The sequence below is a fragment of the Aythya ferina genome (assembly GCF_964211825.1).
Source record: "Aythya ferina genome assembly, chromosome: W".
Lineage (NCBI taxonomy): Eukaryota > Metazoa > Chordata > Aves > Anseriformes > Anatidae > Aythya > Aythya ferina.
This window is the reverse complement of record NC_140313.1, coordinates 11,730,323-11,757,522: the sequence shown is the minus strand read 5'-3', so window position 1 is coordinate 11,757,522 and position 27,200 is coordinate 11,730,323. Positions and strand designations below refer to the sequence as shown.

The following is a 27,200-nucleotide window of genomic DNA, read 5'->3' as shown; positions in this document are numbered from 1 at the left end:
ACAGTTTTTCATAATTCCATGACAGTATAATCAAGAAAGTACTATAGAAGCACAATTGTTAATATATAAGGCAGACTCCCAAGAATATAAATAATCCCCGTTACTTTGTGAAAGACTTCCTCTCTCAAGTAGGAAAGAAAAATCCATATTAAACATAGGAAATAGAAGAGCGTAACGAATAACTTACCTTTTTAAACATAACTAATGAGATCACAGCAGATGCTGTGAAAAGTGCAGCTATAATTATCATCATAATGCCAACGGGGATACTCTTATTAAGACCAGTAAGAGATGAAATCCACCCACTGAAGGAAAAAGACAAGATCAATTTTATTGGCACAGCACAAGAACTATTAAACCACAGGTATCGACATCAAGGGAAGATTTATAACATCCTGGTTTTGCTCAACTTTGAATATTTTTGAAGAAAATTTCATGAAAATTACAAATGAGCATATTCCCGTTTATAATATTTTTTAAAAAGCTTAGTTTCTATTTTCCCAGTGCATGCAATGAAACTATAAGGAAAACTAGCAAATATAAGATGATTTTCCTTGAGCATAGTTGAGAAGAAATTAAGAGAGAAATTAGAGTTGCTCATCAACCTTTTTTTGGTCATGTCATTTCAGACTAATTAAAGAGTACATGTTTTTGTGGAAGATAAAATGTCCCTAAAAAGCTAGCTTCTAACTTCTTTAAAAATAAAACATGCCATACACATGCAGCCTCTGTGTGGGAAGACTCATTTAATTGTATCTACACATACTTTCTCACACATACTTTCTCAGTTGGGTTTAATATAATACTTTTTTTTTTTTTTTAAGTAGAGAGGATAGTCTGAGAAATAGAAAAGATGGCTTTATCATTTTCTATTTTAAACATTTCCCCATTCTTCAAAATTGAAACACCAACAAAACGTACATCATACTTGAAATCACAAAAAGCAGGTTGCCTTAAAAAAATTAAAACATTAAGATGGAAATGATTCTCCCAATGAAAAGAAGAAAAAGTTTCTGTACATCCAAATAACCTTATGCTTTTCCTGCATCTTTTTTAAATTGCTTTGATATTTTCTATGTCCAACTGTACTCTACCACAAATCTCCAAAATCTAAATTGCAAATAGCATCTTCTGATCAACTGGCTACTTTTCATACCCCTTTCCCAAGTATCCTTAAAAGCACATTCCACATACTTAGAGAGTTGGCCCTCTAAAATTATATTTTTTCATGTCAATCAAAGTATCTATGAAAAATTAAAAAATTGAATTAGAGAGAAGAAATAATAAAATGTGCTTTTTCCTTACACTCCAGTTCCATTTTGTCTGCCTTATGTATGTTTGGAGATTAGCAACAAAATGTCCATACCCAGATATAGTACTGCCAGTCATAGGTCTCCATGCTATCAGCTGACTACTACAGCCATAATTTTAATTACTTTTAGTTTGTTGATTTTTTTTGGTCTTAAACAGACAGCACAATACTACAGAAAAGAGAATACTCACCAGTTTCCCCATCTTTGAAATCCTGCAGCTTGAAGTACATGTACAGCAAACTGACAGATATATACAAAGAAGAACACAAAGAACCTGAATGAACTGTCACTCCTGAAAGAAGAGGAAAAAAAGATTAAAGCAGCCAGGAAATAAATGTATTTTGACAAAGACTATAGTACCAATTTTTTTTCTTTTTTTTTTTTTTCTTGCATTAACTAGAGAAAAATGCTTTTATTTCTTGATGGTGACTTAAAATTTCAGGCAGTAATTCTGTGGTTCTGGAAAATGTTTATTTAATCACAGAATCACAGAATTTCTAGGTTGGAAGAGACCTCAAGATCATTGCATCCAACCTCTGACCTAACACTAACAGTCCTCCACTAAACCATATCCCTAAGCTCTACATCTAAACGTCTTTTAAAGACCTCCAGGGATGGTGACTCTACCACTTCCCTGGGCAGCCCGTTCCAATGTCTAACAACCCTTTCGGTAAAGAAGTTCTTCCTAACATCCAACCTAAACCTCCCCTGGCGCAACTTAAGCCCATTCCCCCTCGTCCTGTCACCAGGCATGTGGGAGAACAGACCAACCCCCACCTCACTACAGCCTCCCTTAAGGTACCTGTAGAGAGCAATAAGGTTGCCCCTGAGCCTCCTTTTCTCCAGGCTGAACAATCCCAGCTCCCTCAGCCGCTCCTCATAGGACTTGTTCTCCAGGCCCCTCACCAGCTTCGTCGCCCTTCTCTGGATTCGCTCAAGCACCTCCATGTCCTTCTTGTAGCGAGGGGCCCAAAACTGAACACAGTACTCGAGGTGCGGCCTCACCAGAGCCGAGTACAGGGGGATGATCACCTCCCTAGCCCTGCTGGCCACACTGTTTCTTATGCAAGCCTTCTTGGCCACCTGAGCACACTGCTGGCTCATATTCAGCCGACTATCAACCATCACTCCCAGGTCCTTCTCTGCCTGGCAGCTCTCCAACCACTCATTTCCCAGCCTGTAGCTCTGCTTGGGGTTATTGCGCCCCAGGTGGAGGACCCGGCACTTGGCCTTGTTGAACTTCATGCAGTTGACCTCAGCCCATCGGTCCAGCCTATCCAGATCCTCCTGCAGAGCCTTCCTACCCTCGAGCAGATCGACACACGCACCTAACTTGGTGTCATCTGCAAACTTACTGAGGGTGCACTCAATGCCCTCATCCAGATCATCGATGAAGATATTAAAGAGGACCGGCCCCAGCACCGAGCCCTGGGGAACGCCACTAGTGACCGGCCTCCAACTGGACTTGACTCCTTTCACCACGAATCTTTGGTCCCATCTATTTACAATAGATTCTTCTTTAATACAGTATTTTTTTGTCTTCTGCGTCTCTAACAGAGGTGGAAATAGCAGCAAGATACTATTCCTTAGTGTTCTGTTCAGGTGTACTGGGTCTGGCTGGAATGTTAACTTTCCCTGCAGCAGGCCATACAGTGCTGTGCTCTGCACTTGTAGCTGGAACAGCAGTGTTATCACACCAGTGTTGTGTCTACTGCTGAGCAGTGCTGGCACAGCATCGGGCCTCTCTCTAACGCTCCTAGGGGGTGGGCAAAAAGTGAGAACATCACTAGGGCATCTGACCTAAACCAACCAAAGGGATATTCCATACCATATGATGTCACACTCAGCAATAAAAGCTGGAAAAAGGAAGAAGATGGAAGGGGTGGGCTCTCGTTGTGAAAACGTCGGTCCTCCTCCCGAACACTGGCTATGTGCATTGAGGCCCTGCTTCAAGGACATGGTCAATCATTGCTCATTTGTGGGAAGTAGAGAGTAATTTCTTTCCTCTGCACTTCCACATAGCCTTTATTTATTTTATTTGTTTGTTTTCCTCCTTTTTTTTTTCCCTTTCCCCCTCCCTTTTCCCCTTTCCCCTTTTATTTCCCTTTAGTTAAATTGTTTAGTTCGTAATAATCTTTATTTAATTATTATAATTATTTCCCTTTAATTAAATTATCCTTATCTCAACCCGTGAGTTGTTCTTTGCTTTACTTCTCCCCCTTCTCATCTAAGGAGGGGGAGTGAGAGAGCGGTTGTGGTGTTTAGCTGCCCAGCATGGTAAAACCACCACATCTTAGATTAAACATAGAGGTTTTGCTACAATGCATAAAGAACAGAAGCCTGCTCCTCTTTCAGGCTGAAGTTTACAGCACTGGCAGTATGGAAAGAAATTCTTTTACTTGTCAAAGTGATTGCTGTGGTTTAAACCCAGTAAGCAGCAAAGCACCACACAGCTGGTCACTCACTTCTCCCCCACTCCCCCAGCTGTATGTGGGGAAGAGAAACAGAAGAGCAAAAGTTACAAAACTCATGTGATGAGATAAAGACAGTTTAATAAGAAAGAGAGAAAAAAAGAAAAAAAAGAAAAAAAAAGGAAAAAAAAAAAAAACACAACCAAAGGAAAACAAACAAGTGATACACAATGGAATTGCTCACCACCAGCCAAACAGCATCCAGGCCAGTCCCCAAGCAATGACCCCCCACACACACACAGTTTTATTGTTCAGCATGTAGTCATATGGTATGGAATATCCCTTTGGTCAGTTTGAGTCAGCTGTCCCGATTCTGTCCCCTCCTAGCTTCTTGTGTGCTCCCAAGCCTACTTGCTAGCAGGCAGCTTGAGAAATAGAAAAGAACTTGATTCAGCATAAGCACTACTCAGCACCAACTAAAACATTTGTGTGTTATCCACATTATTTTCATTATAAATCCATAACATAGCACCATACAAGCTACTATGAAGAAAATTAACTCTATCCCAGCCAAAACAGCACAAAAAGGAAATAAAATCTAATATGGATTTCCTGAAAAAAACACAGATCACAATACTGAAGCAGCTGTTGTTTAAAAGCAAAATAAACAAAATATGCTTGTTGTTCAAAATAATAAAATGCCAGACTGACAAAGACTAAAAGTGTTAAAAGCCTGTCAAGAAAACAAATATAAATATATAAGCAAAATTTCAACAAAGACCTCAACTTACTACTATCAAAACTAATGATCACATGATATGCTTGCTACCGAAGTTCTAAAGAAAGTAAAGATCAATTAAGTCACATTAAGAAAATGGAACCAGATTTTGCCAGTAATTGCAATTTTTTGCAGAAGGCAGTTTGTTCATTTCTATTTATTTAACTAGTTCAGTTTGTTATATATGGAGTGGTAATTCGTGTTGAAAAGATGGTTGATATTAATAAAGAAGGGGGAGATGTGGGGGTGTGGCCATGGGGGTCGGCAAGCCCCGTGGTTGATGATAACATTAGACTCTTAACGATGAGGCCATCAGGAATGTAAAAGAGTTTAGAGGGAACAAAGAAGGGTGATTCATGAGACTCCATGCAGTCTCAGGGTTGCTTGTTCTCCAGCCACTAAGGCATGGAAGCTTCTGGGTGTTTGCTGTTGTTGTTATATGCAAAGTTGTTTGACCAATAAAAAGTTGGTTTTTGAAAAGGACTGCTGTGGGGTGAAGGGTGTAAGAGGGGATCCTGTCCTCAAGATAAAAAAAAAAGGCAACACTATATAATGAAGTTATATCATCAATAAAGAAGCAGGAAAAAGGAATGAATAGGGACCGGCTAGCAGAACGGAGACCAGCATGGGAACAGGCACATTGATTGCCTCATGAAGATAGTGTGAGGAATGTTTTAACAATTCGTGTCCATAAAGAACAATTCTGTTTGAATCCTGTCTGCCTCTGGGCCCTGCACTGGCAACTTAATTCTTGAACCACAGCTGCAGTGTGTCCCAGTCTCCCCCTCATTCTAGTCAATTTATCACTTCTTAAATTTATGAACCTGTTTGCTTTTGTTATTCCGGACTTCTATTTCTAACACTGCTATAGATGTGTCTGTGAATGGCTGGGGAAGAATGTTTTAATTACTTGTGTGTCTGGGAGTTTCAGAACAACTGATAACAACTAGTGACTGTTATGGGATACTATGCGGATCTTTGGTATCTGGTTAGGGGGGGCCGAGAGATAAAGAGGAAGGAGAAAGAAGCTGAAGGACAGCTGGGAGACAAGACTTGAAGAGGATGTTCTGTAAACTTGGTATGGTGCCCAGTAAGTACAAAGGTGGAGAGGAAGACTACGAGCCTTCAGCATGAAAGACCCCTAGAGACCCCCAGAAGAGACCCCAGAGGAGACTGCGCATGCTCCAGTAGGAGGGACTGCACCCCGGAAGCTAATTTTAATAATCTATTTTTTTAGAAGTAGTAATGAATATGTATTAGTCTAGGAGCATAAAAATCAGCTGCTTGATGTAACTGATGTGCGTCCTGGTGGAGCGGAGACTCCCGGTGCACCCAGCGCTGTTTGCTTACCTCTATTCCTTTATATTCTTTCAATAAATCCTATTTTTTTATTTAATCCTAATTTGAATCCTGAGCCATTTATAACAATTTGGGGGCTCGTCCGGGATGGCTATAGTTCCTGAATTCTGATTTAATCTAGGAGAGGCGCCCCACCATTTGGTGGCTCCTGTTTGAGTCAGATCGGGACTAATGCCATCCTGAACCTGAATAAAGGTAAGCAAAGAATCAAAGAATTTGATTTTTTTTTGAGCTCCCTTGCCGGCTGTTTTTGTGCCCGTAATTCTGCGCGCGAAGATCCGGATGAAGACGACAGGGTCGTTTGGATACCGTCTGGTTGGGTTCCAGTGTCCGGGATCGAACCGGACGAAGACGACAGTCATTTGGATACCGTCTGGTTCGATCCCAGACGAAGACGCTTGTGGATACCGTCCGGTTGGACTCTGGACGAAGACGACTGATTCGTAAGATACCGTCCGGTTGGGTAAAGGTACGGTTGCCCGTGTTTGTGTGTGAGAGTGTAACTGAGGCTTCTAAAGTCTGCGTAGAAGTCTTTTTGTTTTCTCACTGGTTCTAATCTCCTGTCGGGGGGGCTGGGCTGGTGAATGGAGTGATACGTGGGTGGGTGATAGGTCCTAAACCCCCTGCAAGACACTCTCACTGGGGGCAACCAAGGGCTGTGGGAATTGCCACTAGTAAAATTCCCGGATGGGTCAGATAAAATCGAAGACCAAGGACCAGAAAGGGAGCAAATTACCAGATATATGACCAAAAAGTCCATTATGAATAATGATTAGAAATTGGAACAATAGGGGCCCCAGAAAATTAAAGAGTAAATTGAAAATGATCCAGTATTATATGATAGAATGACCAAAAGAACCCTTAAGACCTCATGTATTTTGATCCACGGAGGACGGGGTCTGTCAGGCTTTGAACATTAATAGTAGAATACCCGTGGATCCGGAAAAGAGCAAGCTGAAACATTGGAATTAGAAATTAGAGAGCAATTGATTAAGAATGAGTATGTGCTACATTTGTGCCTGTGCTGCACTTATACCACCAGATAACAGGAGCCTCTCGGACCCCGAGAACCAGATCAAAAACAACCTCATGGTTCAGACTTTAATCAAGGGGTCTGAGATAAGGAGGACTGTTCACAAAGGGACAGGTTAGGAATATGTATATGTATAGGAATGTTCATGTATATGTAACTCTTTACTAGAGCAATTTGCCACGTTAGGCGTGCACGACTCTGGTGGGACTACCCGCCCCGTGCTGCATGGAACTGAGTAAACATACCTACTTTACAATCTTACTGATGGTGGAGTCAGCTTTCTGTGAGTCATTTTGGAGAGCCAGGCAGGAGACACTCTGCTCGGCTGCGGGATCGGCTGCAGCGCGGACGCCCCTAGGTGCACCCTGAGCGTTTTGCTCGGAGGGGACTCCACTCTCAGCTGCTCACCTCAGGAGCAAATATCTCCTGAAACTGCAGACAAACGGTATGTTTTTGGCTGCTGGAGGGATACTAACTGGAGTGTTAATAATTGTATGTGTTTTTATGTATGTATTTTGTGTTGAAATTTTGTATATTGTAATATTTGCATATTGTACGTATTTTGTGTTGAAAGTATTTGTGTAAGTGTAAGGGTTTGAAACAAAGTGTTACAAGTCACTTCACGAAGAACACAGTCAGAGACAATACTTATTTGGTTGGTTATCATTCTAAGTTATATTCCTGTGGTATGAATGAGATGTGCTGGAGGCCTCCGTGTGCGGTTGTGCTGTGTGAGTGAGACGCAGCGTTGCTGCAAAGCGAGTGCAGAGTTCCGATCCGTTGTTCCGTACTCTCTGCAAGGGGAGTGGGCAGAGACGAACGAAGTGCTTGACAGACTGAAAAGAAGTGCTGTTTTATCCAAGTTTGAGTGGTGGTGCCTAATATATGGGCCCGGTGTATCTTGTGTATCTTGTGTATCCTATTTTTGCTCTTAAATGTTTTGACTGTGACAAGAAAAAGGCAGGAGCATGATATGACATGCTTCCTGCAACATATGAGGCCCGCATAGGCCGAGACCTGGACTCGCTGAGACCTGAGCGGTGCCGAGAGACCTGAGCGGCGCTGGGAGACCTGAGACACTACGGAGGGACTACCGCTGGACGGAGAGAGCCCTGGGACGCTGCAGAGCCACGGACGGCTCTGAGAGACACAGAATAGACCTGACAGAAGCTGCAAAACGCGGGGAAATTGAAGTAATTGCGGGACATCTGAGATCGAGTTGCTACGGGAGACCAGAGGCGTCAGTGGACACTGGCAGTCGACTCTCACCGTGAGGCGAGTCGGCACAGAGCAGAGGGGCGGACATCAGGACCCTGCAGCCTGTCTGACGTAACCATGGAGGCAGCGGCAGCAGCGGCTGTGCTGCTTCACTCTAGCATTCTTTTTATAAAAGGTTTATCTTGCAATGCAAAAAAAGACTATTAGTCCCCAGATCGGTGTTATAACTATTACTAATGACGACTTAGCTCTATTGCAGGGCAGGAGTGCAGAGACACAGATTACACTGCCAAATGACCACCGGCAGGCTCTTTCACAAACCTAAGGTTGCAGCTGGCACTGCCTGCAGCCGTATAGCAGACGTTACACTCTCTTTCCTAACTAGTAATCATGTGTCTCATCCATTTGTGGTGAATGGTCAGTGGCAAAAAGAAAAGGAGGATGCCACTGACACTAACAGCATGGGTAATAGGAGTAGTATAAGTGACACAGGTGACAGTGCGGGGCGCTCTGCCTGCTGCTCACCCTCACCTGACTGTGCACTGCTGCCGACGGTGCTAGAGTAAAATGTGAAGACTGCTCAGATGGCAGTGATGAGAGTGCTTGTGTGAAGAAGACGTGTGCTGAATCTGACTTTGTGTGCAACAGTGGTCAGTGTGTGCCAAACAGATGGCAGTGTGATGGGGACCCGGATTGTGAAGATGGGTCTGATGAAAGTGCTGAGCTGTGTCATATGAGAACAGTGTCATGGAAATGTGATGGTGAAAAAGACTGTGACAGTGGAGAAGATGAAGAGAATTGTGGCAATGTGACTTGTAGTGCAGCAGAGTTCACATGCAGTAGTGGACAATGTATTTCCAAAAGCTTTGTCTGCAATGGTCAAGGTGACTACTCTGACCACTCGGATGAATCTTTGGAGCAGTGTGGCCGCCAGCCTGCACCTCCGGTGAAGTGTTCTGTGAGTGAGGTGCAGTGCGGCTCAGGTGAATGTATCTACAAGAAGTGGTGATGTGACAGAGATCTTTATTGCAAGGATGGAAGTGATGAAATTAACTGCCCTTCTTGGACCTGTGGACCAGACCAGTTCAGATGTGAAGATGGGAACTGTGTCCATAGGAGAAGGCAGTGCAGTGGTGTGAGAGACTGTCTGGATGGCACTGATGAAGCAAACTGTAACAATGTTGTTCAGTGCTCTGGACCTGGCAAATTCAAGTGCAGAAGTGGAGAATGCATAGATATCAATAAAGTGTGTAACCAGCAGAGAGACTGCAAGGACTGGAGTGATGAGCCTCTGAAGGAATGCATAAATGAATGTGACTGTCCAGCTGGGTTTGAATTTGTAGACAAGAGAAACTGTGGAGGTATTGATGAATGCCAAAACCCTGGTATCTGTAGTCAAATCTGTATCAACCTGAAAGGTGGCTACAAATGTGAATGTAGCCATGGCTATCAGATGAATCCTGCTACGGCAAAGCAAATTACATAACCGTTGCTTAACTTGTCAGAAGATAAAAAAGAGTTTCAACAAGCAGCCATGGGAGGGAAGAATCACTGAACCCCCGATGTGAGGGACTGTACCTTGTTTTACTGACTACTGAAACAGCTGTGAGAACTGCAGAAAGGGACCCATGCATCCAGAATAAAAGGACCAGTAACTACTGAAACTTGAAGGGTTGAGTCCGCTACTGGGAAACTGAAACTCAAGCTAAGGGAGAACTAATATTCTGGCAACAAGGCTCTGCATGAATTAAGGATGCCAAATAAAGGGGATAAGCCTAAAGGGAGAAAAGGGAGAAGGCAAGACCGGGGCAGGACCCTTCACTGTGGTGTGTATGGTCTACCGAGGGAGGCAACCCCTATGGGTATTGACTGCCGAGTGAGAGGGCCTCGACCGGACTTCTCCCACACTAAGATCAGGTTGTCCCAAGAAAATAACATAAGAACCTTTTTAAACCTATATAAAATTGTGATTCGTTTTACAGGAGCTGGATCACCCTGACAGGCCAAACGGTAACACAAGCCTGAATTGACCCTGAAAGCAGGCCTAACTCCTTGACTGAAGGCGTTTGCCTATTATGATCCAGATACGTGGGCAGAAGACAGATCCTGGGACTATAGGACCCCAGTATATATACTTAATAGAATAATTAGGTTATTAGCTGTAATAGAAATAGTTATAAAGATTAGAACTGCTTTGTATCAAAATTGCCTAGCTTTGGATTATTTACTAGCACAAGAAGGAGAAGTCTGTGGAAAATTTAGCTTTAGTAATTGCTGTTTAAAATTGATAAAAAGGGTGTTTCTTCCTAGTAGCTGATAGAATGTTATGTTCTGGTTTAGGATGAGAAGAATGTTAATAATATGCTGATGTTTTAATTGTTTTTAATTGTTACAGAGCAGTGCTTACACCAAGCCAAGGACCAAGCCAAATTCAGCTTCTCACTGTCCTGCCAGCAGGCAGGCTGGGAGGAGGGCCGGACTGCTTGGGGTTAGGCTGGGCATCGGACAGCAGGTGGTGAGCAATTGCATTGTGCATCACTTGTTTCGTACACATTATTACTAGTAGTACTATTATCATCATTATTGTTATTATTATTGTTATTATTTTCTTGTTTTTATCTCAACTCACAGGCTTCACTTTCCCATTTCTCTCTCCCATCCCAGAGAAGGAGGGGGGAGGTGAGCGAGCAAACACAAACCTGGAAGGATATGGAATGGGATTTATTTTCATGGCTGCCTAGTGGACCATGGTTTAAAAGAGTGTTATTTTTATTGTCATGTGGTGTAATTATGTTATTGTATATACCTTGTTTGATACCTTGCCTTACGTTATTAATACACTGGGTGATAAATAGTACATTTGTAATAACTTCATTAAAAAAGGAAGGGGATATGTCAATTATGATGCTTAAGAATTGGACCCTCCAAGAACGGACTGATGAAATCCAGTTATTAACAACAGAAGTGACACGAATTGTTGATATTAAAAAGAAGATAAGGGATTGTGAGGAATGTTTTAACAATTCGTGTCCATAAAGAACAATTCTGTTTGAATCCTGTCTGCCTCTGGGCCCTGCACTGGCAACTTAATTCTTGAACCACAGCTGCAGTGTGTCCCAGTCTCCCCCTCATTCTAGTCAATTTATCACTTCTTAAATTTATGAACCTGTTTGCTTTTGTTATTCCGGACTTCTATTTCTAACACTGCTATAGATGTGTCTGTGAATGGCTGGGGAAGAATGTTTTAATTACTCGTGTGTCTGGGAGTTTCAGAACAACTGATAACAACTAGTGACTGTTATGGGATACTATGCGGATCTTTGGTATCTGGTTAGGGGGGGCCGAGAGATAAAGAGGAAGGAGAAAGAAGCTGAAGGACAGCTGGGAGACAAGACTTGAAGAGGATGTTCTGTAAACTTGGTATGGTGCCCAGTAAGTACAAAGGTGGAGAGGAAGACTACGAGCCTTCAGCATGAAAGACCCCTAGAGACCCCCAGAAGAGACCCCAGAGGAGACTGCGCATGCTCCAGTAGGAGGGACTGCACCCCGGAAGCTAATTTTAATAATCTATTTTTTTTAGAAGTAGTAATGAATATGTATTAGTCTAGGAGCATAAAAATCAGCTGCTTGATGTAACTGGTGTGCGTCCTGGTGGAGCGGAGACTCCCGGTGCACCCAGCGCTGTTTGCTTACCTCTATTCCTTTATATTCTTTCAATAAATCCTATTTTTTTATTTAATCCTAATTTGAATCCTGAGCCATTTATAACAATAGGTTCGGCCAAACTCAGTAAACTGCTCAGAGAAGCTCGTACAGAAAGTCACTGGAAAGAAGCTCATGCTGAGAGAAGTGGACCTGCACACACAACTGCCCATCGCTGGTAAGCAGTTGCGCATTATGGGGAATCATACGCCCTTAAAAACAAAGACTGTCCTGGTAACCTTACAGCTCATTCTCCTTATTAACAATCAGACAGTTTATGATCCTGAAATACATGTATGGGACCAAATTGAGGTCAAGGTGTGGGACTCTGCAACTAAAAATGACAAGGTTGCAGTGGGATTGCTCGGCACCTGGCGAGCAATCTCTGAGGCCTTAAAGAGCCATGTGGAGCCACAATCACAAACGTGTGGTTTGCCAGATAGTGAGGGAGCTGCGGGCTCCTTTACTGATCCGACTGCTATGCCATGGGCCCCTCTGCTGCTACAGCCATTGCAGGCCTTTGCTGTTACGCCCCCTGCTGACCTGAACGTGCCTTTTGACCCAGGCCCTATTGGCCTTGAAAAGGAGATGGATATGCTTTTCTTCGATCTGGGAAGAACGGGATACATAAGGCCTGAAGACTGAGTTGCTTGACAACTTAAAGCAAGACATATTGTTCAAAAGGAATGAAAAATGGAGACTGTTAAGTCATGGAACTTAGAGGATTGGTTTTTTACCTTTTCTGATTTTACATATGTATAGGCGTACTCGAATTTAGTAAGTCATGAAACTTAAAGGATTGTTCTTTCCTGATTGTATGTATGTATAGGCATACTTGGGTTTAGTATGTAAAAGCGATGTTCTATATATTTAGAATGTTTGATGTTTGTGTGTGCATGTTGGTGGAGCGTAGACTCCCCGCACACCCAGTGCTGTTTACTTGCCTTAAATATATATTGTTTTATAAATATTACTAAATTCAGATTGAGTTGAGACTTCATTTATAACAAGTTCAATAACTGTTTCATCTTCAGCTGAGCAACTGAAGGAAAGTTGAAAATGTAAGTAGCAGTTTTCCTTTTCCAAACAGTCACTATTCGCTAAGAAAGGCTATATACTAGACATAACTGATGCAGGATTTCCTGGATCTAAAACTGTGAAAGATAATGTTACACTTAACTCTTCAGCTGAAGAAAACAAGGAAACCTTGAAGAAAACAGGAAGACTGGTAGCCTTGAACTAGCAGAAGCAAGGGAGATAAGGGATGAAAGCTAAAAAACAAGGAGAAAAACAGCTGAAGGAAGATTCCAGACTGACCCATGGTAAACTTTTGCTCATTAAGGGTCATTAGCATATTTAAACAACACCCATCATAATGCTAATGTATGGAAATGCTGTATTTGGTGAGGGTGTCTGTCCGTCCTGCTGGTCCTCTGTAATACACAGGCTCAATAGAGATAAGTTAGGCAAGCTAAAACAACCAATCAAAAGTAGCCAGAGAGATAATTGCACAAGTTAGCTGTACATAAATAACAGTGATTCAAGTCAGGGGTGTGCTTCCTTTGTGAAAGATTGCAAAGCATCTGATTCTGAAGAATTATATAATTAACTATTTAATTAAAAGACCTTTGTGTGAATTCTGACTCTGTGCTTATTGGCAAGTTGCACCAGCCACAAATCTATGGATAACGACACTACGAACTCCACTAAATCAGGAATAAAAACAACACTACTAAGACAGAGTATGTAAGATGTAATCAGTTAATGTAAGCTACCATTTTAAAATGCTGTCAATTCTCTGTATTTTCAGTTGATCTCAATTTGCACCCACATTGCAATGCAAGTCATGAACAGAAGTTAAAGTTGTAAATGAAAAATATTTTTAGCCTTAAGGGTATAAGAATTTACTATATGAGCAAATGCAAGATAAAATATGATTCCTCAAAGATACATGGGCATGGCAATATCTCCTTAGTTAGCAAAAAGAAACATCTAATTCAGTTTAAAATTATGCACAAATGTAATTTATGGCTATCAATCTTTCTCTACAAAAATTAATGTATTTAAACTAAGAATATCTTGATTCATTTCAATGTAAAATCAAGAAATACTGTAGCAGTACAGAAATTAAAAATCTCTAAAATCTGATTTTTACAAAAATATTCAATTTTGCGTGCAAACCAACCATTCTATTTTTAAACACGAAGATACTACACCTTAAGCTTACAAAGTCTGCAAAATCCAGATTGCTAAAAGCTAGGAAAAATACTGGAGTTTGATTACTCTATACCTGCTCTACTCGTTCTTAAGAATGGCAGTCTTCTACAATTGCAGACATTGCAAGGTGTACAGTTTCATGAAGTTCATTTAGGAAGTCAAAAGTTTAAGACACCCTTAACTATTAACCTGCTCAGATTCTCGGTGTAAAGTGATAGAGATGTAATGAGAATTTTTTCTTAAAGTTATCATCCCTATACAAAAGTTAAATACTTTCTACAAATATTGTGTCAATGGTAGAATCTATAAATATTTTAAAGGATATTCCACAGAATCACAGAATCACAGAATTTCTAGGTTGGAAGAGACCTCAAGATCATTGCGTCCAACCTCTGACCTAACACTAACAGTCCTCCACTAAACCATATCCCTAAGCTCTACATCTAAACGTCTTTTAAAGACCTCCAGGGATGGTGACTCCACCACTTCCCTGGGCAGCCCGTTCCAATGTCTAACAACCCTTTCGGTAAAGAAGTTCTTCCTAACATCCAACCTAAACCTCCCCTGGCGCAACTTAAGCCCATTCCCCCTCGTCCTGTCACCAGGCATGTGGGAGAACAGACCAACCCCCACCTCACTACAGCCTCCCTTAAGGTACCTGTAGAGAGCAATAAGGTCGCCCCTGAGCCTCCTTTTCTCCAGGCTGAACAATCCCAGCTCCCTCAGCCGCTCCTCGTAGGATTTGTTCTCCAGGCCCCTCACCAGCTTCGTCGCCCTTCTCTGGATTCGCTCAAGCACCTCCATGTCCTTCTTGTAGCGAGGGGCCCAAAAATGAACACAGTACTCGAGGTGCGGCCTCACCAGAGCCGAGTACAGGGGGACGATCACCTCCCTAGCCCTGCTGGCCACACTGTTTCTTATGCAAGCCAGGATGCCGTTGGCCTTCTTGGCCACCTGAGCACACTGCTGGCTCATATTCAGCCGACTATCAACCATCACTCCCAGGTCCTTCTCTGCCTGGCAGCTCTCCAACCACTCATATCCCAGCCTGTAGCTCTGCTTGGGGTTATTGCGCCCCAGGTGGAGGACCCGGCACTTGGCCTTGTTGAACTTCATGCAGTTGACCTCAGCCCATCGGTGCAGTCTATCCAGATCCTCCTGCAGAGCCTTCCTACCCTCGAGCAGATCGACACGCACCTAACTTGGTGTCATCTGCAAACTTACTGAGCGTGCACTCAATGCCCTCATCCAGATCATCGATGAAGATATTAAAGAGGACCGGCCCCAGCACTGAGCCCTGGGGAACGCCACTAGTGACTGGCCTCCAACTGGACTTGGCTCCATTCACCACGACTCTTTGGGCCCGGCTATCCAGCCAGTTTCTAACCCAACGAAGCGTGTTCCAGTCCAAGCCAAGAGCAGCCAGTTTCTTGAGGAGAATGCTGTGGGAGACGGTGTCAAAAGCCTTGCTGAAGTCAAGGTAGACCACATCCACAGCCTTTCCCTCATCCACCCAGCGCGTCACTTTGTCATAGAAGGAGATCAGGTTCGTCAAGCAGGACCTGCCTTTCATAAACCCATGCTGACTGGGCCTGATCGCCTGCTTGCCCTGCAAGTGCTGCATGATGACTCTCAGGAGGATCTGCTCCATGAGCTTCCCTGGCACTGAGGTCAAACTCACAGGCCTGTAGTTTCCCGGGTCTGCCCTCCGGCCCTTCTTGTAGATGGGCGTCACGTTTGCTAGCTGCCAGTCAACTGGGACCTCCCCTGATAGCCAGGACTGCTGATAAATGATGGAAAGTGGCTTGGCCAGCTCCTCTGCCAGTTCTCTCAGTACCCTTGGGTGGATCCCATCCGGCCCCATTGACTTGTGCACATCCAAGTGCTGTACCAGGTCACCAACCAGTTCTTCGTGGATAGTGAGGGCCACATCCTGCTCCCCATCCCCTTCCACCAGCTCAGGGTACTGGGTATCCAGAGAACAACCGGTATTGCCGCTAAAGACTGAGGCGAAGAAGGCATTGAGCACCTCCGCCTTTTCCTCATCTCTTGTAACTAAGTTTCCCCCCGCATCCAGTAAAGGATGGAGATTCTCCTTAGTCCTCCTTTTTGTGTTGATGTATTTATAAAAACTTTTTTTGTTATCTTTAACGGCAGTAGCCAGATTGAGCTCCAGATGAGCTTTGGCCTGTCTAATTTTGTCCCTGCACAGCCTTGCAACATCCTTATAGTCCTCCCTAGTGGCCTGCCCACTTTTCCAAAGATTATAAACCCTCTTTTTTCTCCTAAGCTCAAGTTTCCATGACATTCCTAACTATTGCTATCTATGATTCAGATACACAGTTGAAATAATGGCAAACATACAACTTGTTTCTAATTAAAGTATATTAAAGGTTTGTCATAATGATAATTAAGTAAATTCTGGACTGTTAATGCATTTCAACAAGTGTAATGTGGTTTTGGTTATTTTAAATATCCTAAGACAAAATGAAATTGTTACCTGAAAGCTCCATAAAGTGGTCTGTACCAGCAGACAAAAGAACAAGGCGTAAAAAGCAAGAACCAGAGGATACTCAATCCAAAATCGACCCCTCGCGTAGCATCAATGTAAAACCAGGCCAAACATCCAAAGATATTAAGAAACAGTGTCACTGTATGGACTGTAGAAGCAAAAGCAAAAAAGTCTTAATTTAATTAATTTATACAATAAATTATTAAAACTGTTAAAGTAATAGTATAAATGAGCATTTTTAAACAAAACATAAGAATGCTGACAATAAATCAACATTCTCTCTCTGCAATAAGCTGATTTTTATACAGTTTTCTAACTTTCAGGTAAAGCCAGTATTCCCAAGTAAAAGTTCTGAACAAGAAAATTCAAGTAGCATCAGGTATGTGGTGAAGAAAAAAAAAGTCATAAAAGTAAAGCATTTTCAAAAAAAAACAACTGCAGTAATTGATATTTCTTTTACAGAAATTACTGAATAGCTATTTACATTTTTTTTATATGCTGGTTGTTTATTTTCTCTTACAGTCAGGCAACTAAACATATGCAGGACTGTCAGCCTTAATATTGCAATATATAACTATTGTGTTTTTTTTTTTTTAGAGAAAAGCTTATAAATAATATAAAATACATAATAAATTTAGCATTGTACATTGTTCCAATTTGAAACAAGAATATTAAAAAAAAAAAAAAACTTTTAACCAAAATCTGTCTTACACGTCATAAAGCAAAAAAGCCTACATAGTAAAATGCTTCTCAGTAAAACAAAATTTGTCAGTCGTTGTTCTAGATCCTTGAATATATATTGTATATTGAAATATTTCTCATAATGCTTTTGGTGCTCAGTTCTTAGCTTAATACGGGCCTTTCCTCTTTGGCAAACCATGTTACAGGTTAACTATTTAATTTCTACTAAAGGAAATGTATTGGCAACATGACTTCACAGTTTATTTCAAATATATTTAGCTCTTGTAATATAAAAAAAATATACAGTGGTAGTAAGAAATATTACAACTACTACTTTAATGCTACCTGAGCACAACAGTTAGTTCTGCTGGACACTTTCTGTCTCTGTTTAGTAATACCCAGTGTCTCAAAGGACTCTTTCTCTCTTTGTAGACCATAATAAAGTGTAGTATTTATAAATGAGTGCAAAAGCAGTTCCATGCAGCAATGTTTATTTAAGTCCAGAGAAACATTTTAGTCACTCTACTGGAAGGTAAGATTAACAGAAGAAATGGCAAGTATATAAAGATACTGAGAAAAAAAAAAAAAAAAAAAAAGACTGTTCATAGCTCTTTGTTTCCCTCTTAACTAGGACTTAATTAACCCCTAAATTAACTTAGTGGAAAAAAATATCAAAATGCTGACATCATTGCATGAAGGGCTGAAGGAACTCAAAACACATTTTCCTCAGAAAATTCTATTTACCTGTAAGAGTCAATAGAAATAGGAAATGTCATACTTTTAAATAAAGAACATTTAATGCATTTGTATATCTTAACACTGTTCCAAGAGGCTAGCAAAGCATGTATAATGAAGTACAACAAAGGATAGAAATCCAAATTCCTATCTTCTTTTGATCAATATGAGAAAGTTTACTAACTGGTATTCTTTCTTTTTCTAGTCAATGCTGGAAAACAGGGAGACGCCCTTGATTACTAGAAATGTCTACCTTCTAGTGGATTTTGAACTGTCAGATAAATTTTATTTTTTGTACTTGTAATTAAAATAACAGGAAAAGTTTTAAAAGAATATGATCTGTGCATAATCATATAATCATCTAGGTTGGAAAAGACCTTCAAGATCAAGTCCAACTATCAACCTGACCTACCAAGTCCCATCACTAAACCATGTCCCTTAGTGCCACGTCCACATCTCTTGAATACCTCCAGGGATGGGGCCTGGACAACAAGTTCTGATGCTTAATCACCTTCTCCATGAAGAAATGTTTCTTAATGTACAATCTAAACCTCCCCTGGCACAACTTGAGACTGTTTCCTTGTGTCCTATCACTTGTCAACTGAGAAAAGAGACCAACACCCTCCTCTCTGCAACCTCCTTTCATGTAGTTGTAGAGAGTGATGAGGACACCCCTCAGCTTCCTCTTCTCCATATTAAACAAACCCCAGTTCCCTCAGCCACTCCTCATAACTTGTTTTCTAGTCCCTTCACCAGCTTTATTGCTCTTCTCTGCACAAGATTGAACAACTCAATATCATTCAGGTATGCTTCTTGAGGGGGCCCAAAACTGAACACATCATTCTAGGTGCAGTCTCACCAGTGCCTCATACAAGGGGACAATCACTTCCCTAGTCCTGCTGGCCACACTATTTCTGATGCAGGCCAGGATGCCATTGGCATTCTTGGCTGCCTGGGCACACTGATGACTCACATTCAGCCAGCTGTCAACCAGCACCCCCAGATCCTACTCTGTTGGGCAAAAACCAAAGAGAGTTAAAATAATGTGTTGTGGTTTAAACCCATCAGGCAGCCAAGTACCACACAGCCATTCACTCACTTTCCCCCCCTCAGTGGGATAAGGGAGAGAATTGAAAAAAAGGTAACAGTGAGAGAACTCATAAGCTGAGAGAAAGACAGTTTAATAAGAAAAGAAAACATAAAATAAAATAAAATAAAATAAAATAAAATAAAATAAAATAAAATAAAATAAAATAAAATAAAATAAAATAGTAGTCTATGGGCCATCCCTTTAAAATGTACGTTGAGTTTCTTCAGTCCGTGACTTTGGGCTCCATCTGTCATAACAGTCCTTCGGGGCAGGAGAGATGGTGAGTGGTGTTGGACTGTTGCATGCTGAAACCAGCTCTGCTTCCATCACCACTGTACTTTGCTCAGAGCCATCAAAATTTATTCTTCATACCAAAGAGGCTTTAGCCCCCGGCTTGCTTGACTGTGGCATGTTTCACAGTCATGCATAATTTGTGCAATGGTGTCCCTTCATATGCTGCCAATATCTCTTTTTCCAGTTGGAGTATAGCAAGCCTCGGATCCTCTGTATCCTCAGCTCCAAAACACTAAGGGTCAACCTTGAGTCTCCCTTGGTGCTTTCTGACAGAGGGTCCAGGTGGGGCCTTTCTCCCTGGCTGTAGCATAGAGCACATTTTTTTACCTCTTGTTCTGCCCAGACTGGCCCAAGGGCTACTGCATGAACTATCTCCCATTTTATTTGTTCAAAGGCTTGTTCTTGCTTAGGGTCCCATTTGAAATTGTGCTTCTTCCAGGTCACTTGATAGAGTGGGCTTACAATCAGACTGTTATTTGGAACATGCAGTCTCCAAAAACCCATGACACATAAAAAAGCTTGTGTTTCTGTTTTGCTAGTTGGTGGAGACATAGCTGTTATTTTGTTGATCACATCCATTGGGATCTGGCAACATTCATCTTGCTATTTTATTCCTAAAAGCTGGATCTCCTGTGAAGGTCCTTTGACCATATCTTATTTTATGGCAAAACTAGCCTTCAGAAGAATTTGGATTATTCTCATCATTTTATCAAGTACTTCCTCTGCTTTGTTGCTCCACATGATGATGTCATCAATGTACTGCGATGTGTTCATGATAACTTCCTGATGCAAATGGTGGATGTGCCAACTAGAAGAGGAGCGCTGCTGGATCTTGTCCTCACTAATAAGGAGGGGCTGGTTGAAGCGGTGCAGGTTGATGGCAGCCTTGGTTGCAGCAACCATGAGATGGTGGAGTTTAGGATCTCGTATGGCAGGAACAGAGTACCGAGCAGAATTGCAACCCTGGACTTCGATAGGGTTGACTTTGGCCTTTTTTCTAGGGGAAATCCCATGGGACAAGGTACTTGAAGGAAAAGGAGCCCAAGATAGCTGGTTAGCCTTCAAGGACTGCTTCTTCCGAACTCAAGAAAGGAGCATTCCAACAGGTAGGAAGTCAGGAAAGGGAGCCAGGAGACCTGCATGGTTAAACAGGGAATTGCTGGGCAAACTCAAGTGGAAGAGGAGAGTCTACAGATCATGGAAGGAGGGGCAGGCCATTTGGGAGGAATATAAGGCTGTTGTCAGAATATGTAGGGAGGCAACTAGGAAAGCTAAGGCCTCCCTAGAATTAAACCTTGCAAGAGGGGTCAAGGACAACAGAAAGGGCTTCTTCAAATACACTGTGGATAAAACTAACACTAGAGGCAATGTAGGCCCACTAATGAATGAGGTGGGTGCCCTGGTGACAGAAGATAAAGAGAAGGCAGAATTACTGAATGCCTTCTTTGTCTCTGACTATAATTCTGGAGGCTCTCCTGAGGAGCCTCATGCCCCTGAGGCCCAAGACAAAGTCAGAATAAAGGAGGAGTTTGCCTTGGTTGATGAGGGCTGGGTTAAGGACCAATTAAGCAAACTGGACATCCATAAGTCCATGGGTCCTGATGGGATGCATCCGCGCGTGCTGAGGGAGCTGGTGGAAGTCGAGGCGTCTGCCCTGGAGGGGTGTGGAGGAAGGCGTCTGCCCCGGAGCCGATCGCCTTGGCAAGGTGATCGGCTCCAGGGCAGATGCGTTCTGCAGTGGAGTGGGGGATTGGACAGGCAGGGCTAAATTTTCCGGCACTGAGCCCACTTGAGGGAGCCGCCAAGGCCCGGCAGCCCTCACGAGGGAGGAGAACGAGGCAAGAACGAGGAGTAGGCAGAGCCAGCAGCATAGGCGGAGCCAGCAGTGTCAGCGGCGGGCCATTTAAATCAGGCGCCACCGCGATTTTGCAGCCACTTGCAGAGGCGATCGGCTACGGGGCAGACGCGTTCTGCAGCGGAGTGGGGGATCGGACAGGCAGGGCTAAATTTACCAGCATCGAGCCCACTCGAGGGAGATGCCAGGACCTGGCAGTCCTCACGAGGGAGGAGAACGAGGCATAGGCAGAGCCAGCAGCGCCCCCTCCCCAGCCGTTCAAAAGCTGCCCCTAAGGACCGTGAGCGACCAGGAGCACGGCGACCAGGACAGGTAAACAGGGCGTGGCGCGTCAGAAGGGAGTGGCGCGGCAGTTAGCTCAGACAGGGTGAGCAGGCAGGGCAGAGTGTTCCCCCCCGCCCATATGAACACCTCCTCTAACAGCAGTCTACCGCTAGCTCAGCTGCAGTGGTCTCCACCAGGCACAGTGCTCTCTCTAGGAAGTCTGTACACACCCAGACTGACTGCCCGCTCAAAAATGCAGCAGTTCACGTCTCTGGATGCAGGGAGTGCCTGAGCCTGTTGCTACCTCCTGCGGGGGGCAAAGACACTGTGTACGTGAGGCACGAGCAGGTGGACGACCTGGTCCGCCTCGTGGCAGAACTCAAGGAGGAGGTCAAGAGGTTTAGGGGTATCAGGGCATGTGAGCAGTTGATAGACTTGTGGAGCAACTCCCTGCGTGGTCTGAAGGACAGGTACTGGTGGGACCACTCTCATGACTGGAGTGCTGCAGTGTCTGGCTATAGGCTCTTCAGAAGGGACAGGCAGCATGGAAGGGGTGGTGGTGTGGCTCTCTATATCAGAGAGAGTTTTGATGTCATGGAACTTGAGGCTGGGAATGATAAGGTTGAGTCCCTGTGGGTTAGGATCAGTGGGAAGGCCAACAAGGCAAGCATCCTGGTGGGGGTCTGTTACAGACCACCGAACCAGGATGAGGAGATGGATGAGGAGTTCTACAGGCAGCTGACAGAAGTTGCGAAATCTTCAGCGCTTGTTCTTGTGGGGGACTTCAACTTCCCAGATATATCCTGGAAGCACAACACAGCCCAGAGAAAGCAGTCTAGGAGGTTTCTGGAGGGCGTGGAAGATAGCTTCCTGACGCAGCTGGTTAGTGAGCCTACCAGGGGAGGTGCCCCGCTAGACCTTCTCTTCACAAACAGAGAAGGACTGGTGGGAGATGTGGTGGTTGGAAGCTGTCTTGGGCAGAGTGACCATGAAATGGTAGAGTTCTCCATTCTTGGCGAAGCCAGGAAGGGGACCAGTAAAACCGCTGTATTGGACTTCCGGAGGGCTGACTTTGAACTGTTCGGGACACTGGTTGGCAGAGTCCCTTGGGAGGCGGTTCTGAAGGACAGAAGAGTCCAGGAAGACTGGGCGCTCTTCAAGAAGGAAATCTTAATGGCACAGGAGCGGTCTGCCCCCACGTGCCCAAAGATGAGCCGGCGGGGAAGAAGACCGGCCTGGCTGAGCAGAGAATTGTGGCTTGAGCTTAGGAGAAAAAAGAGGGTTTATAATCTTAGGAAAAGAGGGTGGGCCAATCGGGAGGACTATAAGGATCCTGCGAGGCAGTGCAGGGACAAAATTAGACAGGCCAAAGCTCATCTGGAGCTCAATCTGGCTACTGCCGTTAAAGACAAGAAAAAATGTTTTTACAAATACATCCATGTAAAACGGAGGACTAAGGAGAATCTCCATCCTTTACTGGATGCGGGGGGAAACCTAGTGTCAAAAGATGAGGAAAAGGTGGAGGTGCTTAATGCCTTCTTTGCCTCAGTCTTTAGCAGCAAAACCAGTTGCTCTCTGGATACCCAGTACCCTGAGCTGGTGGAAGGGGATGGGGTGCCGAATGTGGCCCTCACTATCCATGAGAAAATGGTTGGCAACCTGCTACGGCACTTAGATGCGTGCAAGTCGATGGGGCCAGATGGGATCCACCCGAGGATACTGAGAGAAATGGCGGAGGAGCTGTCCAAGCTGCTTTCCATCATTTATCAACAGTCCTGGCTATCGGGGGAGGTCCCAGTTGACTGGCAGCTAGCAAACGTGAAGCCCATCTACAAGAAGGGCCGGAGGGCAGACCCGGGGAACTATAGGCCTGTCAGTTTAACCTCAGTGCCAGGGAAGCTCATGGAGCAGATTATCTTGAGTGTCATCACATGGCACTTACAGGGCAACTAGGTGATCAGGCCCAGTCAGCATGGGTTTATGAAAGGCAGGTCCTGCTTGACGAACCTGATCTCCTTCTGTGACAAAGTGACACGCTTGGTGGATGAGGGAAAGGCTGTGGATGTGGTCTACCTTGAGCTGCCTGGCAGAGAAGGACCTGGGAGTATTGGTTGATAGTCGGCTGAATACGAGCCAGCAGTGTGCTCAGGTGGCCAAGAAGGCCAACAGCATCCTGGCTTGCATAAGAAGCAGTGTGGCCAGCTGGTCTAGGGAAGTGATTCTCCCTCTGTACTCGGCTCTGGCGAGGCCTCACCTCGAGTACTGTTGTCCTGGTTTCAGTTAGAACAGAATTAATTTTCTTCCTAGTAGCTGGTGGAATGCTGTGTTTTGGCTTAGGATGAGAAGAGTGCTGATAACACCCCGATGTTTTAATTGTTGCAGAGCAGTGCTTATACCAAGCCAAGGACACCTCAGACTTTTGCTCTGTCCTGCCAACAGGCAGGCTGGGGGTACAGTAAGAGCTGGGAGGGGACAGACCCAGGACAGGTGACCCGAACTAGCCAAAGGGGTATTCCATACCATCTGACGTCATGCTAAACAATATATAGGGGTGGCTAGCCGGGGGGGGGGGGCCGGACTGCTCGGGGTTAAGCTGGGCATCGGTCAGCGGGTGGTGAGCAATTGCATTGTGCATCACTTGTTTGTACATATTATTAGTAGTAGTACTATTATCATCATTGTATTATTATTATTATTATTATTATTATTTTCCTGTCTTATTAAACTGTCTTTATCTCAACTCACGAGCTTCACTTTCCATTTCTCTCCCCCGTCCCAGAGAGGGAGGGGGGAGGGTGAGCGAACGGCTGCGTGGTGTTTAGCTGCCAGCCGGGTTAAACCACGACAACTGTGTTCACTTTTGGGCCCCTCGCTACAAGAAGGACATCGAGGTGCTCGAAAGAGTCCAGAGAAGGGCAACAAGGCTGGTGAGAGGTCTGAAGAACAAGTCTTACAAAAGTGGCTGAGGGAGCTGGGATTGTTCAGCCTGGAGAAGAGAAGGCTCAGGGGCAACCTTATCGCTCTTTATAAGTACATTAAAGGAGGCTGTAGCGAGGTGGGGGTTGGTCTATTCTCCCATGTGCCTGGTGACAAGACAAGGGAGAACGGGCTAAAGTTGCGCCAGGGGAGTTTTAGGTTGGATCTTAGGAAGAACTTCTTTACTGAGAGGGTTGTTAGGCATTGGAATGGGCTGCCCAGGGAAGTGGTGGAGTCACCATCCCTGGAGGTCTTTAAAAGACGTTTAGATGTTGAACTTAGCGATATGGTTTAGTGGAGGACTGTTAGTGTTAGGTCAGAGGTTGGACTCGATGATCTTGAGGTCTCTTCCAACCTAGACAATTCTGTGATTCTGTGATTCTGTGAAGTCATTGCTAGGCTACTCTCTATCTTCTTTGGTAAGTCATGGGCATCGGGAGAGGTGCCTGAGGACTGGAGGCCTCCGGTCACTCTGGTCTTCAGAAAGGGCAAGAAAGAGGACCCAGGTAACTATAGACCGGTCAGCCTCTCCTCCATCCCTGCTAAGGTGATGAAACAATTTATCCTTGGCGTTGTCTCCAGTCATATCAAAGATAAAAGGGTCATTAGGGGCAGTCAACATGGCTTCACCAAGGGGAAGTCATACTTGACCAACCTGATAGCCTTTTATGAGGATATAACTGGGTGGATAGATGATGGAAAGGCAGTGGATGTGGTCTATCTTGATTTCAGTAAAGCCTTTGACACCGTCTCCCACAACATCCTCGCAGCTAAACTGAGGAAGTGTGGTCTGGAAGATCGGGTAGTGAGGTGGACTGTGAACTAGCTGAAGGAAAGAAGCCAGAGAGTTGTGGTTAATGGGACAGTCGAGTTGGAGGCCTGTATCTAGTGGAGTCCCTCAAGGGTCAGTACTGGGATCAGTGTTGTTTAATATATTCATCAGTGACTTGGATGAGGCAATGGAGTGTGCCATCAGCAAGTTTGCCGATGACAATAAAGTGGGAGGAGTCGCTGACATGCCGAAAGGCTGTGCTGCCATCCAGCGGGACCTCAACAGGTTGGAGAATTGGGCGGGGAGAAACTTAATGAAAAATAATAAGGGCAAGTGTAGAGTCCTGCATCTGGGCAAGAACAACTCCAGGCACCGGTATAAGTTGGGGACTGCCCTGCTGGAAAGCAGTGAAGGGGAGAGGGACCTGGGGGTCCTGGTGGACAGCCGGATGACCATGAGCCAGCACTGTGCCCTTGTGGCCAAGAAGGCCAATGGCATCCCGGGGTGTATCAGAAGAGGTGTGTATTACTAGGTCAGGAGAGGTTCTTCTCCCCCTCTACTCTGCCCTAGTGAGACCGCATCTGGAATATTGCGTCCAGTTCTGGGCCCCTCAGTTCAAGAAGGACAGGGAACTCCTTGAGAGAGTCCAGCTCAGAGCAACAAGGATGATTAAGGGAGTGGAGCATCTCCCTTACAAGGAAAGGCTGAGGGAGCTGGGTCTCTTTAGCTTGGAGGAGACTGAGGGGTGACCTTATTAATGTTTATAAATATGTAAAGGGTGAGTGTCATGAGGATAGAGCCAGGCCTATTCTCCCACATGCCTGGTGAGAGGATGAGGGGGAATGGGCTAAAGTTGCACCAGGGGAGTTTTAGGTTGGATATTAGGAAGAACTTCTTTACTGAGAGGGTTGTTAGGCATTGGAATGGGCTGCCCAGGGAAGTGGTGGAGTCACCATCCCTGGTGGTCTTTAAAAGAAGTTTAGATGTTGAACTTAGTGATATGGTTTAGTGAAGGACTTGTTAGTGTTAGGTCAGAGGTTGGACTCGATGATCTTGAGGTCTCTTCCAACCTAGACAATTCTGTCATTCTGTGATTCTGTAATCTTTGTGCCTCTCCTCTGGACTCACTCTAAGAAGTCCACATCTTTCTTGTTCTGGGGGCCACAAACCTGGATGCAGTACTCCACATGGTGCTTCACAAGGGCAGAGTAGAGGGGGACAATCACCTCTCTCTCCTTGCTAGCCACTTTTCTTGTGATGGTGCCCAGGATGCACTTCGCCTTCTGGGCTGCAAGCGCACACTGCTGGCTCATGTTGACCTTTTTGTCCACCAGAACCCCCAAGTCCTTCTCTGCAGGGCTGCTTTCAATGAGTTCTTCACCCAGTCTGTACCCTTGTCTGGGATTGCCCCAACCCAGGTGTAGCACCCTGCACTTGGACTTGTTGAACCTCATTCGGTTCACATGGGCCCACTTCTCTACTCTGTCCAGGTCCCTTTGAGTGGCAACTCTTCCTTCTTTGGTATTAACTGTACCACTCAGCTTAGTGTCACTTACAAACTTGCTGAGGGTGCACTCAGTCCTATTGTCTATGTCACTGATGATATTGAAAAGCACTGGTCCCAAGACAGACCCCTGAGGGACACTGCTCATCACAGTCCTTCTTTTGGACATAGAGCCCTTGACCACCACTCCCTGGGTGTGGCCATTCCAAAGCCATATCTTTCCAATTTAGAGATTAGGATGTCGTGTTGGACTGTGTCAAAAGCCTTACAGAAGTCTAAGTAGATGACATTGGTCAGTCTTCCCTTGTCAACTGATGCAGTCATTCCATCATAGAAGGCCGCCAGACTGATCAGGCATGATTTGCCCTTGGTAACGCCATGCTGTAGAGAACTAATTTTCTGTATTCAAAGGTAGCTGTGTAGTCATAACAAGGAGAAATGCTAAGTAGTTAAGTGGACAGTAGAAGGCCTTATTAATGTTTATAA

General features: G+C 44.3%; 1 protein-coding gene and 1 long non-coding RNA gene across 5 annotated transcripts in view; one reads left to right on the top strand and one right to left on the bottom strand.

Moving 5' to 3' along the window:
* Positions 1–27,200, bottom strand: part of LOC311426323 (secretory carrier-associated membrane protein 1-like) — a 145,490-nt gene that overhangs the window by 9,007 nt on the left and 109,283 nt on the right. For all 4 annotated transcript variants that reach the window (XM_084502756.1, XM_084502755.1, XM_084502757.1 and 1 more), the window contains 3 exons: positions 16,532–16,691; positions 1,504–1,605; positions 188–305 (listed from right to left, as the gene is read on the bottom strand). In XM_084502756.1, coding sequence (XP_084358882.1) covers positions 188–305; positions 1,504–1,605; positions 16,532–16,691 — 380 coding nt within the window. The remainder of the gene's footprint in view (positions 1–187; positions 306–1,503; positions 1,606–16,531; positions 16,692–27,200) is intronic.
* The window catches only part of LOC311426402, a 579,678-nt gene continuing 562,503 nt past the window's right edge, over positions 10,026–27,200 (top strand). Inside the window, exon 1 of the long non-coding RNA XR_014686711.1 lies at positions 10,026–10,263. This is a non-coding gene — a long non-coding RNA (uncharacterized lncRNA). The remainder of the gene's footprint in view (positions 10,264–27,200) is intronic.